Raw genomic sequence first — 14801 nt, 5'->3', positions numbered from 1 at the left:
AGAGATTGATGATCTCAATAGATTTCTTACTGGTAAAATAAATAATAACAATAAATAAATAAAAAAAATCCTCTTTCTTCAAGATCTTACGCTCAAGAGCTGAATCTGTTGATAACAAATTCTGTGAAAGTGGCGATGCGTCAGATAGTTTTCAAAGACGAGTGATTTGGCCGAATCTTTGCAAATGTGTGAAATGCTACTAATGCAGGTAATTGAGTAAAGCCCAGACTACAAACAGAATGTTTTTGGCACTTCTGAAAGAAAATAACTCCCTCTGCGGTGAGCAAATTTCCACATCTTCTAAAATAATAAGAATAAAAAAAGATATCATGATTACTTTCGCTATTCAATTTGCCAGGAAATTACAAGCAACTCAACACGGATAGGAACTGTCAGTTTTTTCCTTCTTTTCAGAAAAGATCACAGAAACTGTTTTGTGCATAAACTCGGTGTAATCAGAAGCTCGAGTGAGGTCAAAGAACGAAACACTTAACAGAATGAAATCCATCCTTTCCTACAAATAAAATCTAATGTTAATTGAGAAGTTTCTAATTAAAGAGCCTGTAGAAGTTTCATTACAGTGACATTTAATTAAGTGTAAATCACTGTCTGACCAGTTTTCCAAAAAGCTTTTATTCACAAATGAATTTTAGATATTTGAGGATATAAAAAGTTTTTTAAGTATTCTACCCTAATTGAGAAGTATAAATATTCTTCACTCATTAAAGAGCCTTCATAATGAATAAAACAAAAGGTCTGTGAGCAGCACTGTTCAGTCTGGATGTGCACGTGTTACCTGTGCATGTGACGGAGGCAGGCCTTTGCGAATGTAAACTCCGAACAGGGCGTCCTTGCCAAGGGAGATGTTGAACTTGAGGAACTGAGGCTGGTTCAGGTAGAGCAGGGATCTCCAAAAGACTCCTGGAGGGACGTCCTGGGTTACCCGCCTCCCCACCTCAATGTTGCCGCTGTCTACGCTACTGTTCCGACCTGCCCAGGGTCCTGGAGGGGAGAGGAAAAATAACTTATGCAATGTAGGAAAAGCTGGTACAGATGTCGACTTAAAGCAATAATTCAGATTTTTGTTTTAAACTGGGTTCTACGGAAAGTTTATTAAGAAAAATTAACTTTCCTGTTATAAATATTTCTTTAAATGGCCTCATTTTGGAGACATAGGGTTCAATAATGACTGATCAAACAAGCAAATTACTAATACCGTATTTTTTGGACTATAAAGCACACCAGATTATAAGGCGCAATATCAATGAATGGGTCGATTTTCATACAAAAGGCGTGCCAGATTACAAGGCCCACTGTTGATTTTTGAGAAAATTAAAAGATTTAAAGTGCACCTTATAGTCCAAAAAATACGGTAGCTTCAAACAATTAGTTCAAGGCAATTGCTCACTGGTTTTAGATAACAAGCATCTACTCCAACTAAACAATTTGTTAACCAGCTAGTCCACTCTAACTAACAGCTGGTCTGAGTTCAGTTATTACAATTGGATTTTGCCGTCTTAAAATAGTCTAATAATTTTATATAGATTCATATGAATGCTATTTTAGATTTCTGTCAGTTTCACAGTTAGTAACACAAAATTCTGTGGTTATTTTTGAGCACAAACAGCAGCAGCGAGAACATCCACTTTATACCTGGACGAGCTGTGAGATGATCAGTCGGGTCAAAATTAACTTCATTCTACTGAAATGAGGTTGTTCAAAAAGCTACGACCGATAAGATATCAATTCAGGTGTCTCTTGTAAATGAGTCCTTGAGGCTCAATGAGATTAACTTGTCTAAATAAAGGTTGAATGAATTGTACACAACCTGTCTAAACAATCCAAATCATTATTATTATTTTTTAATTAAAAAGCGTCCAAGTAATCATCACAATTTACTGAAAATACCCAGATTTTCAAAAAGTATTTCCTGTCCATTTCTGTTGCTGTAAATAAATAAATTTCCTTTTGTCTTTAACCAGTGCTGAACCCCCGCCCACATTTTTAATGTTTGACAGTAAGTGATGTTTTTGTTTAGTTTATTTAAAGTTTAAAGTGAAAAAGAGACAACGATACCCCTAACTGTAATAACAACAATAAGACAAGGACATATTCTGTGGTTTTACAACTTAATTGAATCGGCTTCATAATAAATACTACTGTACTAAAAATAAATGGATAAATAACAGCAGCACGGTGGCGCAGTTGGTAGAGCTGCCGCTTTTCGGTGAGAAGGTTGCCGGTTCAAATCCCAGATGGGGGCCTTCCTGGGTGGAGTTTGCATGTTCTCTCTGTGCATGTGTGGGTTTTCTCCTGGTACTCCAGTTTCCTCCCACAGACCATAAACATGCCTGTTAGGATGACTGGTAACTCTAAATTGTCCCTAGGTGTGAGTGAGAGAGTGAATGGTTGTTTGTCTCGTTTGTCTCTATGTGTCCCTGTGATGGACTGGAGACTCGTCCAGGGTGTCCATGGATGGACATGGACACAAGTGATTGTTTTTTGACTGGAGTGAAACTTAAAGGAAATTTGAGGTTTTAATGCTAAATCGCTGAACAACAGCAGTGCAATTAGGATAAAATCACTTCACACCACCCTCAATGAAATATAAGTATAAGTATGAATATAAGTACTGAAATAATCCAACAAGACACTGATAGAATGCAAATAAAAACCTATAGACACCAGGGCGGCTGTGGCTGAGTGGTTAGAGCAGTTGTCCTCCAATGCGAGAGTTGGGGGTTTGATTCCACCAGCAGTTTCATGTCAAAGTGTCCCTGGACAAGACACTGAACCCCTCATTGTCTTCGATGTGTGTCCCGTCAGTGAATGAATGTGATAAAGCTCTGATTAGTCTATGTAGAGATCTAATAGAGTTCTGTATGAATGGGTAAATGAGGGCACAGATCGTGTTGTAAAGAGCTTTGAGTATCTTGACAAGATAGAAAAGTGCTATATAGGTGCAGTCCAGTCAATTGACAGAGAAGACATGACAGGAGCAATACACACTGGAAAGCCCAAGTATTTTGAAGAACAAGCCTATTAAAGAATGCTCAGCAGAAATTCAGCAAAGCAAAAGCTTGAAAAAGTTTTAGCTGGCAAGAAAAAGCATTTACAAGCTGTTGGTAAGCACACGGTCACTCTCCTTCTTGATATTTGGAAATGCTTGATGGTAGCAGCTTGAAAAAGCAGCTCTGATTGTAAAGTTGCTATTTTTGCACCTGTTGGAAATCAAGCCACATTTCACACGTTCAGGTGCACAGTAAAGCAGATATTTATCAGGGTGCTCAAACGCTTATTTCTTTCATGCATGTGCGTGTCTGACGGTGCGCTGGCGGAAACCCTTGTTGCTTCAGAAGTCCACAGGGTTGTTAACGGTGCTGTGTGGGCTGAAATGTTAGAGGGCTGATAGAAGGACTCCGAGTACACAGAGACATACGGCATCCTGCAATCAGGTCAGCAATCTAACAGAGAAGTGTCAGCGCCCAGACAGAAAAAGACCGAGCACAAGAGCGTGTGCGTGCGTGTGTGCGTTGTGCGCAGAGCCGTGAAGAAATAAAAGCAACAGTGAGAAGAACAACAGCAGCATCTGGCCTCGACGGCTGGGGAACACAACACAACAGTCCCTCTCATTAATGCAGAGTACAGACACAGAGCAGCAGCCCAAACACATCCATAGCGCACGCTGGGTGTGCTGCAGAGCCAGATCGGGCAAGTGAAAGGAGAACAGATAGGAAAGCCGCATGGGGGCCTTTAAAGAGAGTGGCTGAGTGAGGGTAGTTTTACCTCGCTGCTGACTGAAAAAATAAACCCAGCTCGACACAACCTGTGGTGTTTAAACGGCACAACCAGAGCTGCGTCACAAACTGTGCACATATTTCAGCTCGGTGAGCACGACGAGCCACTTTTATACAGCAAATACAGGAATTTAAAGCCAACAGGGACTTTTTAGTCACAAAAAGCATTTTATATTGTTGTAGAGTGTATAGAGCGTCTAATTTAAAGGAAACGTCAATGTCTCCCACTCAACGTTATAAAGGAGCATGTCAGTGGCAGTGGTGCAGTCTACATTTTTATAGTGGGCATACTGTGCTTAGAAACCAAAGTACACAGGTTAGTACAGTGTAATCGTCAATTTATTTGGATTTTTTAGCATATTGAACATTTCCAAATTTCTCTGATGCTTATATTTGAACGAATGTGCAACAAAACTTTGTACAGCAGTTGACGTTGTATTAAAAACATGTTATAGAATTTATAAAACAGTATCAAAGTAAAACATGTTCAAGTATTTAGTAAATACAGAATTATACAATTATTCGCTGGATAAGCAAATGTAATCAAGCGCTGCATACAGACAGAATGTTACGCAAGAGTTTAACGTATCAATGACACGTGCCTAATGATGTGTCATGTATCATTGGTCACTTTTAAATGGGTATACTTAAATTCTTACGCTTTTCTAGTCGTTATACTCCGAACACCTATCACATAGACTACACCACTGGCCTGTGGCTTGTTCATGTATTTCTAATACAGTCTGAAGAAAACTGAGCTCTGTTGTCTATAGAACGGTGCTAAAGCAGGTTGAAGGTAGCCACACACCCAAACTGTGAGGACTTAGTCATTTATTTTAATACCATTTGCTGCCACGTGCTGAGTGTGCTCAAAAAGTGGGCGGTTCTCGCGCCACAGTTCATACCTCTGCCTCCAGAGGGCAGTGTGGCCACGTCACTGTTGACAGGCAGACCTGCTCCCAGTCCGTTGTTTAACAGGGGGCCGTCAGAGGGCTTCAGCTGCCACGTCAGACCCAGCAAGTTGATTGCTGCACACAAAGACACGAGGAGAGAATGGACATCAGAGAAGAGGTGTGAGAGATGGCCGAGGGACATTTGATCTGAATGGTGGACTGTCAACAAGTGAAGGGGGAACTGAAAGCTCATCACGAGACCAACCATTTATGTGGCAAAATCCTGCAGCTGTTTACACATCAGTCAAAGCTACATGTACTCTGGAGCACCAAACAACTGAGGCAAGGCTCACAAAGCATGCAATTAGAAAGCAGAGAGGATTTTCTCCGCCTCAACCTTCCACAACCGTCCTTCGGTGCAAAAACGTCTGCTGATTTTTATTTGGAAGCCTTTTACACTGTCTCACAGAGCGCGAGTGACAGATTCCTCTCTGATGGGAACACTCGACGACTCCCCTCTCCATTCTCCTCTTCTTTTGTCCTCGCGTTGTGTTATTGTGCGCCGGCGGTGGCGCGGGGCTGCTCGAGTGTGTTCACTCCCCACTTTGTCAGCTCTTTTACTCTCCCCGTGCCTCTTCCCTCTTCTGCCTGCTGCCAAATGTCCTCTTCCACCCACACCCTCACCGATAAAAACAAAACAAACCAACAACGCCAGGAGTGAGGGAAAACTCTGAGAAGTCACCGTGCGGCGCTTTCGATAAGTTCGGTAATTTTTTTCACGACAGGTTTGTTTCTGTTTGTGGTGATTGTTTAGAAGCCTGTGTTTTTTTTTTTTTTTGTTGATGGAGAAAACTACATCGTTTGCTTTTGGCTGAACACGTTACAGTAAAATGTACAATGCACCCTCTAGTACAGTCTTCACTCTGGTGATGTTGGCTTGAGCGATGCAACATACGGTTGCGTAGAATGCATTATGTATGTGTTACTGCTCCCTTCTCAGGCTCTGGTTTTATTCTTCACCACACTAGACCTTACAACACCTGCGTGCGGAGCCTGGGAATCAATTTTCGTCTTGTCAGAATTCGATCTGCACTTGCCAAGGGTTTGCACACATACCCGGATGAGTGTAAAAGTTTTAGGGCAGGCTCAGTCCTACTCCTTCTGTTGCCAGTTGCTCTCTTCTCCCTGTCGTTTCCTTTTTTTGTGTGCGTTTCCTCGTACTTTTTATGTTTCACCTCTCTCCCTCCCTTGCTTCCCCGGTCAAAGGAAAGAGCTGACACCTTGGCTGCTTCCTGGCCTCCACTGTCAGCTCTTTTTTTATTTTTATGGGGAGAACTGGAGGAAGAGAGGAGGAGGGGGGCTGGTATAGAAAACAAAAGGCAGAAGGAAAGTGCTCTCTGTGTATTTTCTCTTAAATCCAACCTTTGCCCTCTCCCTTTTAATCCCGCTGACCTTCATTCGCCTCCATCTTTTCCTTTTACGCTCTCTTTTTCTTCCACCTTTCTTTTTTATCTTAACCTGTCCTTCCTTGCAGATAACGCAGACACACACCTGCAAACACTCGCACACACCTAGATGGTATCACAGCAAGACGCTGATGGGAAGATTGCCTATTGAATCAGCTGGAGACAGTAAGCAATTGTGAATCTATTGTGACGCTGCTCTCCATCTAGGTCACCCTCCAAGATCACATCAGACAGCACTGCGGTTAGCTCATTGTGGATGTCTGTTTGTTGGGTTTGCGTGTCGATGCATGCGCGCTTTGCTCAAATTAGTTCCCCCCCCTCACTTAGCTTTTTGTTCCCGCTGGGAAAACTGTTTAAAAAAGTTGACCAATAGATGGCACACTTACTCCTTTGTGGCAAAACCACAAAAGCTTTGCCAACAGGTTTCTTTGCAGCACAAGACACAAGAAAGACAGAGAGACACTTGTTATCACTCTCCTTATCTCCCCCTCTTTTTTACAACACTTCTAACTGTGTTAGGGTGTAATTTAAGCCTACAATGAAACTGCTGAAATTGACGTATTTATTTTTGTGTTGCCATAATTTTAAGCATTTTCTTTTGTGATCATAATTGCCGTAATTACTGTTTTTGGGCCAATAAAGCCATTCTCATTTAAAATGAACAGACAGATATACGAGAGGGCAAGAGAGGCAGTCTGTTTTTAGAGTGTATTTCTCCTTTAAAAAAAATCCGCCTACTCACTTTGCGTGTTCATTTTGACAGAAACGCACACGGGAAAACACACACACATGTAAATATTACAGAGGAGAAGGTAGAACACCAGCAAACATGATGGATTAAAAATAGAACAGCGTCTTCAAGGGTTTTCATGCAATCTCAATTCATAATTCAGAGAGGCAAAGTGCTGGCTTGTATCATCTGCTGAACACAGCAAGAGAAAAAGGCAACAGCACGTGTGATCTGTGACAAATAACAATATTAATAATAACAAAATAATAATAAAAAGCAGAAAAAGATGATGTGCTCAGGCTCAGAAATAGAGAAACTGAACGAGAAAGGTTAGCGGTCAGGGCTTCTTGAAGAAACCCTGTTAAACTTTAGCAGAAGAGGAGCAAAGAACAGAGAGAATACTGGCGGAACAGCAACAGAGAGAATATTTAAGAACGTATAAAATCTCCTCGGAAAAACAGGCTGCAGATGATGTGAAGGAAATATGAATATACCCTCCCTCACATGAATCAAGTGGAGGAACTGGAAAAAGATGGTACACATTTAAATGATTAGTGTCCTTGCATGTTTTTCACAGTTTAGAAAAGAGACACTTGCTTTAGCAAAAGTTTATATTTAAAGCTTGTGGATGGATTTTTGTGTCAAAGGTAAGAAAATACAGAGATGAGGACAGGTGACTTCATGGGCTGAATGTCATCGTTTACCCCCATAAAACACATTCTATTCATATCCTCTTCCTGCCACTGTTTCCCTCTTGTCCCATCTTATGTCTCTCACTTTAATCTGCCTAGACTCAGCCTCAATCACAGTCGGTTTACATGACAGCTCCAATTGAACCAGATGTGACACCACTAATTGTACTAAAGACGCCGGATGGCCTCTCACATGTATTTGTATGTGATCTCTCACGTTGCAACTAAAACTACACAGAGAGCACGCATATTCAACACGTTTGCCTTCTCCCCTGGCCATCCTGATAAATGCATATTAACTGTTCTAATTCACCAGTAAATTAACAACTCTGACCTCAATTAGACTGGTAATTGTAGCTAAGACCATCCCCACCCCCTCCCTTCCATTATTGGCCTGGCTTCTAATTGGTTTAGAAATATTTTTTTCCTACCTCCTACTTTTTTTTTAAACCTATCTCTGCTCTATCTGAATCTCCAAGGGCCTCACTTGGCTGACTAGTAGACGGTTTGTTTCTCAAAACAAACACATGCACACATAAAGGCCCCTGAGTGTGTATTTTAGTATCACTTACACCCTCTTTCCCTCTCATCTTTGCAGCACAGGGGTCTAATATTGGAGAAAAGCTGAGGAAACAACAGCATGCCGCCCCAGGTTCTGAACATTCAGCCCTTTTGGGATATTACGTCAAATTTGCCTCATGAAATCCACTCATGTAATCCATAAATAAGACAGCCATCTCTTTCTCTCAGCTCAGCTCTGAAGATGCTTGCTGAGATCAGTTAGCAGCCTCAGACAAAAGGACGGGGGTGGCAGTTGGCTACTGCCCTTGGGGGGGGGGGGTCACATTCACTCCGAGAGACAAACTGTCTGCCTGGAAGATTGTGCACGCATTTGCGTATGCATGCTGCAAATTGCCTGGTATTAACAACAAGCACACAAAGCTGCGAGCCCCGACGGGACCTCCTCACCCAGCTGATGCAACTGAACTGTAATTGACTGCAACACAAAAGGTTATGAGAGTTGCTGGCAGCTTTTACCTGCATAAGGAGACAACTCACTGAATCACACAGTTGAAATAGCTTCCTTACTGGCACTGAAATATTGACAGGGTCCTATGGAGATGTAGCCACGTGCTTATGTGTGTGTGCGCGCACTCATGAGTGTGTGCGTGATTGGCTAAATGAAAAGAGATGTGCATCTGAGTGATGTCGTCCTTTCTGAATCCTCATTTCCTCTTCAGATATCTGCACTGTGACCCTCCCTCCCTCCTCCCTGCGTCGGCCCACTCCGCCTCACCTCATCCTCGCCTTACCTCAGTCCTCTCCTGCTCATCGATCTGTATTAGAAACAGGATATGAGGAACTATGCTATCTTATCACAGATCACAGAGTGGGAGAGAATGAGAGAGGATGAAAGACAGAGTACATTTTGGAAGCCAAGAGATGGAGAAACTAGAAGAAAGAAACCAGGGGGAGGGAAAAATAAGGAGGAGGAAAGTGGTTTTGTTCATTTTGGGTTCATCCGTCTCCTGTTTTGGGACACGAGACAGGTCCAGCATTGTGGCTCTAATTGGACTAATGATTGGCTCCAGATAAAACGAATGAAAAAAATGAATGAAGAAATAAATAAACGAAATGAGCCCAGGTTCCAGCTAATGCCGGCAAAAAGAACACCACTGAAAGATGGCATCCCTCAGGCTTGAAAACCTGAATTTATGCACAAATTAAAGCACCAAATACCTTTTCATCTAGTACAGAAAGCCAAAGGACGAGTGTTAGGACTCAGACAACAGTGCACCTTGCTTTGTATTACCTGACCTGAGCAGATGACCCATTTATCCCCTCTGGGTGCAGATGGTATAGCACCTTGCACCTGGTCCTGGCCGTGCTCTGCTACTTTTCTAGACTGGCAGAGTGCAGTAAGATTCTAACCTTTATTAGCGTGGACACCCGCTCCATGTCTGATCCGCATGCCCAGGTTCCTGCATCTACCATATGCCCTAGCAGTGCCTTCACTTCCAAACACAACGCGAGCACACACCGAATGCACAACTACATGGACACCGACTCTGGCAATGAGCGACACATCCTGACCTCTCACTGTTCCACCTTGGATCGGCAGACGGGAAGCCACATGCAACGCGAGCGGGGACAGTCGGGTCAAGGAGCCCCGTTTGGAGAGGAGCCACGATGTGAGAGCTGCAGATTCAACAAAAAGCTCGGCCACTGAAACGTCCAAGGGGATACGTCCCAAAAAACTTTAAAAGAACAACATGCAAGAACACGGATAGTGTTTCTGCTCTAATGTATGATTAATAAGACCAGAAAGTACAACATTTTTCTCCGATTTTTGTTTAGACAGATGATTTAAAAGTAAATGATTTCTCATTTGGATTTCTCGTCCCACAATTATCATAGCCATTACCCCAAAAAATGAAAATCACTACATATAAATGGACTTTTATTCATCATTTCCCATTTGACTGGAGCTCCAGTTAACCTGGTATTCATGTGACTAAGTTTAGGTTACAGATACTGTATGCATTTGATTGTGATGTATTTACATAGCCAAGCAGCACAGCTGTGAACGATAAAGCCATTAACATGTTATTATGTAAGGGGAGCGATGATGCGAGCGCACCGAAGTGAGACACTTCTTCTAGCCGGGAGGAGTGAGGGCAGTAAGCGATTGTGATCAGTCTGGAGCGGCAAAGACGGCGGTGATGGATGGAAAGTGGTCGGCTCCGAGGCATGAAGGTCACACTCGATGGCAGCGTTTGCCAAGTGTGTGTGTGTGAACGAGCGTGAGAGAGAGAGAGCTGTGCGGCTCTGTTTAATCAACAGACAGGGGAGCTGAGAGTAAAAGCCTAAAAACACATTGTGTCGGTGTGTGTGAACGCGTGCGCATGAGTGTGCGCTCTCATTCATCAGCGCTGACAGAACCATGTGGGGTAGGCTGCGGCGCCTGACGAATTTACCTGTCGCGAGCACGCACACATTCATATGAAACACTCCTACAAAGGTGACACGAGCGCCCGCTAGCAGGAGTTTACTCATAGCAGTCAAGGGCACACCCGTGTGTGTGTGTGTGAGAAAATAGTCCACCTGGACACAACTGTCTTGACACATACTCCATCTTTCATCTATCACACCAGCCTCGAATCCTTTTTCCGACCACTGCGCGTCTCATTTTTATTGTTTTTCCCCGTCTTTTTAGTTTACATGCTCAGTCCTCTGAGGCGTACGTTCCTCTTCTCTTTCTATCCTTTCTAAGTTGTTTTGCCGTAGCCCCTTCTTCTTGTCCTCTGCAGTCTCCTTCTGTCCTTTCGTCTCGCTGTCACAATCCCTCTGTTCCCTGCTCTCTGTGATCAATTAGCAGACATTAGTCCCACGGTTATTCCAGGTGACAGAAGCCCCCCGGGAGGCCGCGCTCTCCTTCATCTCTCCTCCTTCTGCCTTGACTCAGTTTCTCCTCGCCACCTGGCTATCTTATCCCTCCTGCTTGTCCTCCTCATCTTTTTGTTCTCAGCAGAGGATACAACACATACCCCACGCTCGGGCATCCTCTCATCCTCCACATTATACAGCACGGCAACATATCAGCCTCGACCCTCTTCTCCTCTGTCTCCCAAATGATCTATCCTCCACTTCCTGTCCCTGTTTATGTTCACTTTTGACCTCAGCCACATTTCATCCCTTTTCCCCCCGATCTGGCATTTTCCCGGTGCTGCCATTCACAGTGACGGACCTGTCTTCTCTCCTATATGCCAGCCGTTCACCTGTATCCTAGCAACCACCTCTCCTTTGGCTGGGGCGCTCCATGCGGAGCAAGCAAACAAGACGCCGGGGGAATGAGGAACAAGCACTCCCGTTTATCCTCCTCCCTCCATCCGTTCAGTCATTCCTTCACATAGAGAGGAGGCCACACTCCGCTGGAGTTAGGAGGAACATGCTTCCACTACACCTGCTGCCTTTCTTCTCAAACTCTTATACAGAATGATGAAATGCTCAAAGTCAGAGCTGCACATGATTGTTATTTTTCTTCTATTTTTATTTTTTGTGTGTGTTTATCTCATTCCCTTAGCTTCATTTTAACAGTGGGGTAGTGCTTCAAAGAAATACTGTCAGCCATTCCCTTGAAGCAAGCTTTTCTAAAAAGGCTCGCAGTGTGTTCACATACATGTGTCTCCGGATGATTGTCGAGCAATTTTTGAAGCTTTATTAACGGTTTTGAAAAACACGAACGAAAAGAAAAGGAAAGAAAAGAAAAACACACACACACAACGAGATTGAAACGCTGTGTGCACACACTTTTAAGGGGTAGGAGGACGGACACACATACACGCTCTCAAAAAGGAAAAGTGCTGCTCAGGCACATGTGTCCTGGTGTAATTTATGAGTGGGCTCCTGGGCGGACGCCTCAGAGGGGTCCTCTTCACGCTGCATGGCTCTGGGTGCTCTGCACAATCCCCCGAGCGATTGCCGGGGGCCTACACATACATGCGCACAATGCACAAACAAGGTACGACAAAATCCCCCCTATGAGAAGTGAACTCACTGCGCGCTTAACGCTACAAAAAGCTAGGTAAACACAAGGGGTTCAGGCTTGGCAGCACCGCTACGGCTCTGTTCAGCACAGACGAAGAAACACCCGAGCAGAACATCTCCCCACAGCCGAAAGTAAAACAAAACAATAACTCACCATTTCAGCGTTGTTTACTGAATTCCAGCCAATTGGACAATTAGGTTTGGTGGTAAAGCATCCTTCTTTATCAGATAGTGCAAGTGAAGCTGCACTGTACGAGAAGCTGAAACTATCAGACCCACTCAATTCCATTAAAAATGCAACACAACAGTGTACCATTATTTGTGCTTTCTTGTTTTGTTTGCGCTATAAATACACCTATTAATAAAGTAATCTATTAGTTGGGCTGACAAGCTAATACCACCAATTATTAAGACAGACAGGCCCTGTAGTTAAAATGTTTTGTCTGGCATGCACAGACACTGATGTAGTGGTAAAAACAAAAAAAGTGTAAAGACAGCAGTTAGTCTGATTAAGACACATTTACATCAATTTTCTAATGAAATTGTTTTTTTAATGATTGTAAATCTATGCTCTGATGTAAACCATCATTACCAAGTACGCTGCTGTTCATAAAATAATTTAATGTCCTAACGCTCCTTGAAGGGATGCATATCAGCATTTTCATGACAGAGATTTAGACTGAGATCTTTGTATGATGAGGACTTGATGGAGTTATAGCCGTTTTGGTCAAACCTCGAAAACAACATTGTGCACTGTTTCCTGCAATACAATGCAATGTCATGGTCTAAGTATGTGATGTGAACAACTCTCAGCTATTACCACGTCAGATTTTACATTAATATCTATAAATTTGACTTATTGGTTTTTTTGGGGGGTTTCACTAATGTTAATTACTGTGGTAGATTGACACCAAAATATAATCGGTTGTAGATGTACATCCAGTGATTTAAAAAGTTTTATTAAAATCTGTGCTCACGGGGAGTTTTGCTAACAGACAAACAGGGTTGAATGCAACAGTTTATGTTCAAGTTTTAGTCAAAGTTCCTGCTTAATAAATGTCACTTGTAGCATGTGTTTTCAAGTACCGTATTTTTTGCCGAATAAGTCGCACCTTTTTGAGATTCCAGCGACTTACACACAGAAGCGACTATTATACCCCCCCCCATATTTGTAACACAATTTTTGGCTGAGATCTGATTTCTTTCATTCTGACATGGAAAATATTGAACACTACCATTTTCAGCCACTAGAGGGCGCTTGACCAATATGGCAAGCCAAGTGTCTCATTAATAGGTAAAAGTGGCTATTAATGAGACACCTGGCTTGCCATATAGAGCCACATTCGTCTTGCTCTGGAACTCCTGGAGCAAATGTCAAATCAGCTGCATTTCGCTGCGCCGCCAAGACAAAATGCAGCTGATTTACCATCAAAGTACATTTGTTAAGGAAAAGTTCTACTGAGACACACCTTTACTATAATGTCAAGCAAACAAATAATTGTTTTTAAGTATTAATCTTGTTAAATTCTTGTTAAAATCCTCCAGTGCACACACCCGCAGCTGCCATTTGGCAGCCAATCAATTTTTGGCACAACACCGGCCCACATTTCCGGGTGGTCAGCGGCGGCACATAATAGATGCGACTTATATGGTGAAGCAACTTATTTATATTTTTTTCCACTTTATTAGACATTTTTGGACTGATGCAACTTATACGTGGTGCGACGTGTACTGCAGCAAGTATGGTATTCTCAGCTACTACCACACCAAATTCTAGTACAGTATGAATGACAGAATTGTTGCAATTTTTGTCTTTTTTAATGTGTGTTGACTTCAAAAGTTAATCACTTGCAGAGGTATATTTATTGATCCCCCCCCCCCCAACTTTTTATTAAAATCCTAGCTATATTTCATGAGATATTTTACTAACACACACAGTTAGCTCCAAATGGTTATTGGGATAAATTAAAACAAAAGTCCTGCACAGTCCATTATTATGTGTACTATGTATTGGTGAAAAGCTTTAGCTACTAAAATTGAGTGAGTTACAGCCTTGTTCAAGTTTAGCTGGCTGTGGCAGATGTCTTTATTTAGAAAAGCTAATCAGTTGTAGCTGTCCAACTAATGATTACTTTGTGCAAGTTTCATTAAACTTTGTCCGCTGGTTTGTAGAATATCTTGCTCACAGACAGACATGCGGTCCACACAGACATGGACAAAAACATTATCGCATGCCTTTCGCCATATGGCGGCGAGCGATAACAAAAGCTGCTTGCATGCATCCATCCTCTATGCTTTCAAAGAACCATGAGGGGTTATCTTTTATGCAGGCAGCCCTTGTCCCTTTTCCCTCACTGCTTCTGCAGCTCTGTACGTGGCTGTCCAGCGCTGTGTGACCGAGGAATGCTCAGGAGGGGACGGATCTGTCTGTGTGCCCTAGGCAAAGGGGCCTTGATCTGCTCTGGAGGACACACACCACTCTCAAGGGCACTGAGAGGGGGCACACAAACACACACAAACGCTGACACAAGCGCACACATAGGCAGCCCTAGGAGCTCACGTACAGAAAAGCAGTGAGTACAATACACACTGATGTCCACATATAAACCTGATATGATATTAATTGTGGTATATATATATATATATATATATATATATATATATATATATATATA

The 14801-nt window shown here is 42.7% G+C and overlaps 1 protein-coding gene across 1 annotated transcript in view; it reads right to left on the bottom strand.

Moving 5' to 3' along the window:
• The window catches only part of tenm2a (teneurin transmembrane protein 2a), a 272924-nt gene that overhangs the window by 67953 nt on the left and 190170 nt on the right, over positions 1-14801 (bottom strand). Inside the window, exons 8-9 of the mRNA XM_037675395.1 lie at positions 4703-4825; positions 797-1002 (exon numbers count right to left, since the gene is read on the bottom strand). Coding sequence (XP_037531323.1) covers positions 797-1002; positions 4703-4825 — 329 coding nt within the window. The remainder of the gene's footprint in view (positions 1-796; positions 1003-4702; positions 4826-14801) is intronic.

Source organism: Nematolebias whitei, chromosome 4 (genome assembly GCF_014905685.2).
Source record: "Nematolebias whitei isolate Nwh7 chromosome 4, NemWhi1, whole genome shotgun sequence".
Taxonomy (NCBI): domain Eukaryota; kingdom Metazoa; phylum Chordata; class Actinopteri; order Cyprinodontiformes; family Rivulidae; genus Nematolebias; species Nematolebias whitei.
This window is presented reverse-complemented; position numbering and strand designations above follow the sequence as displayed.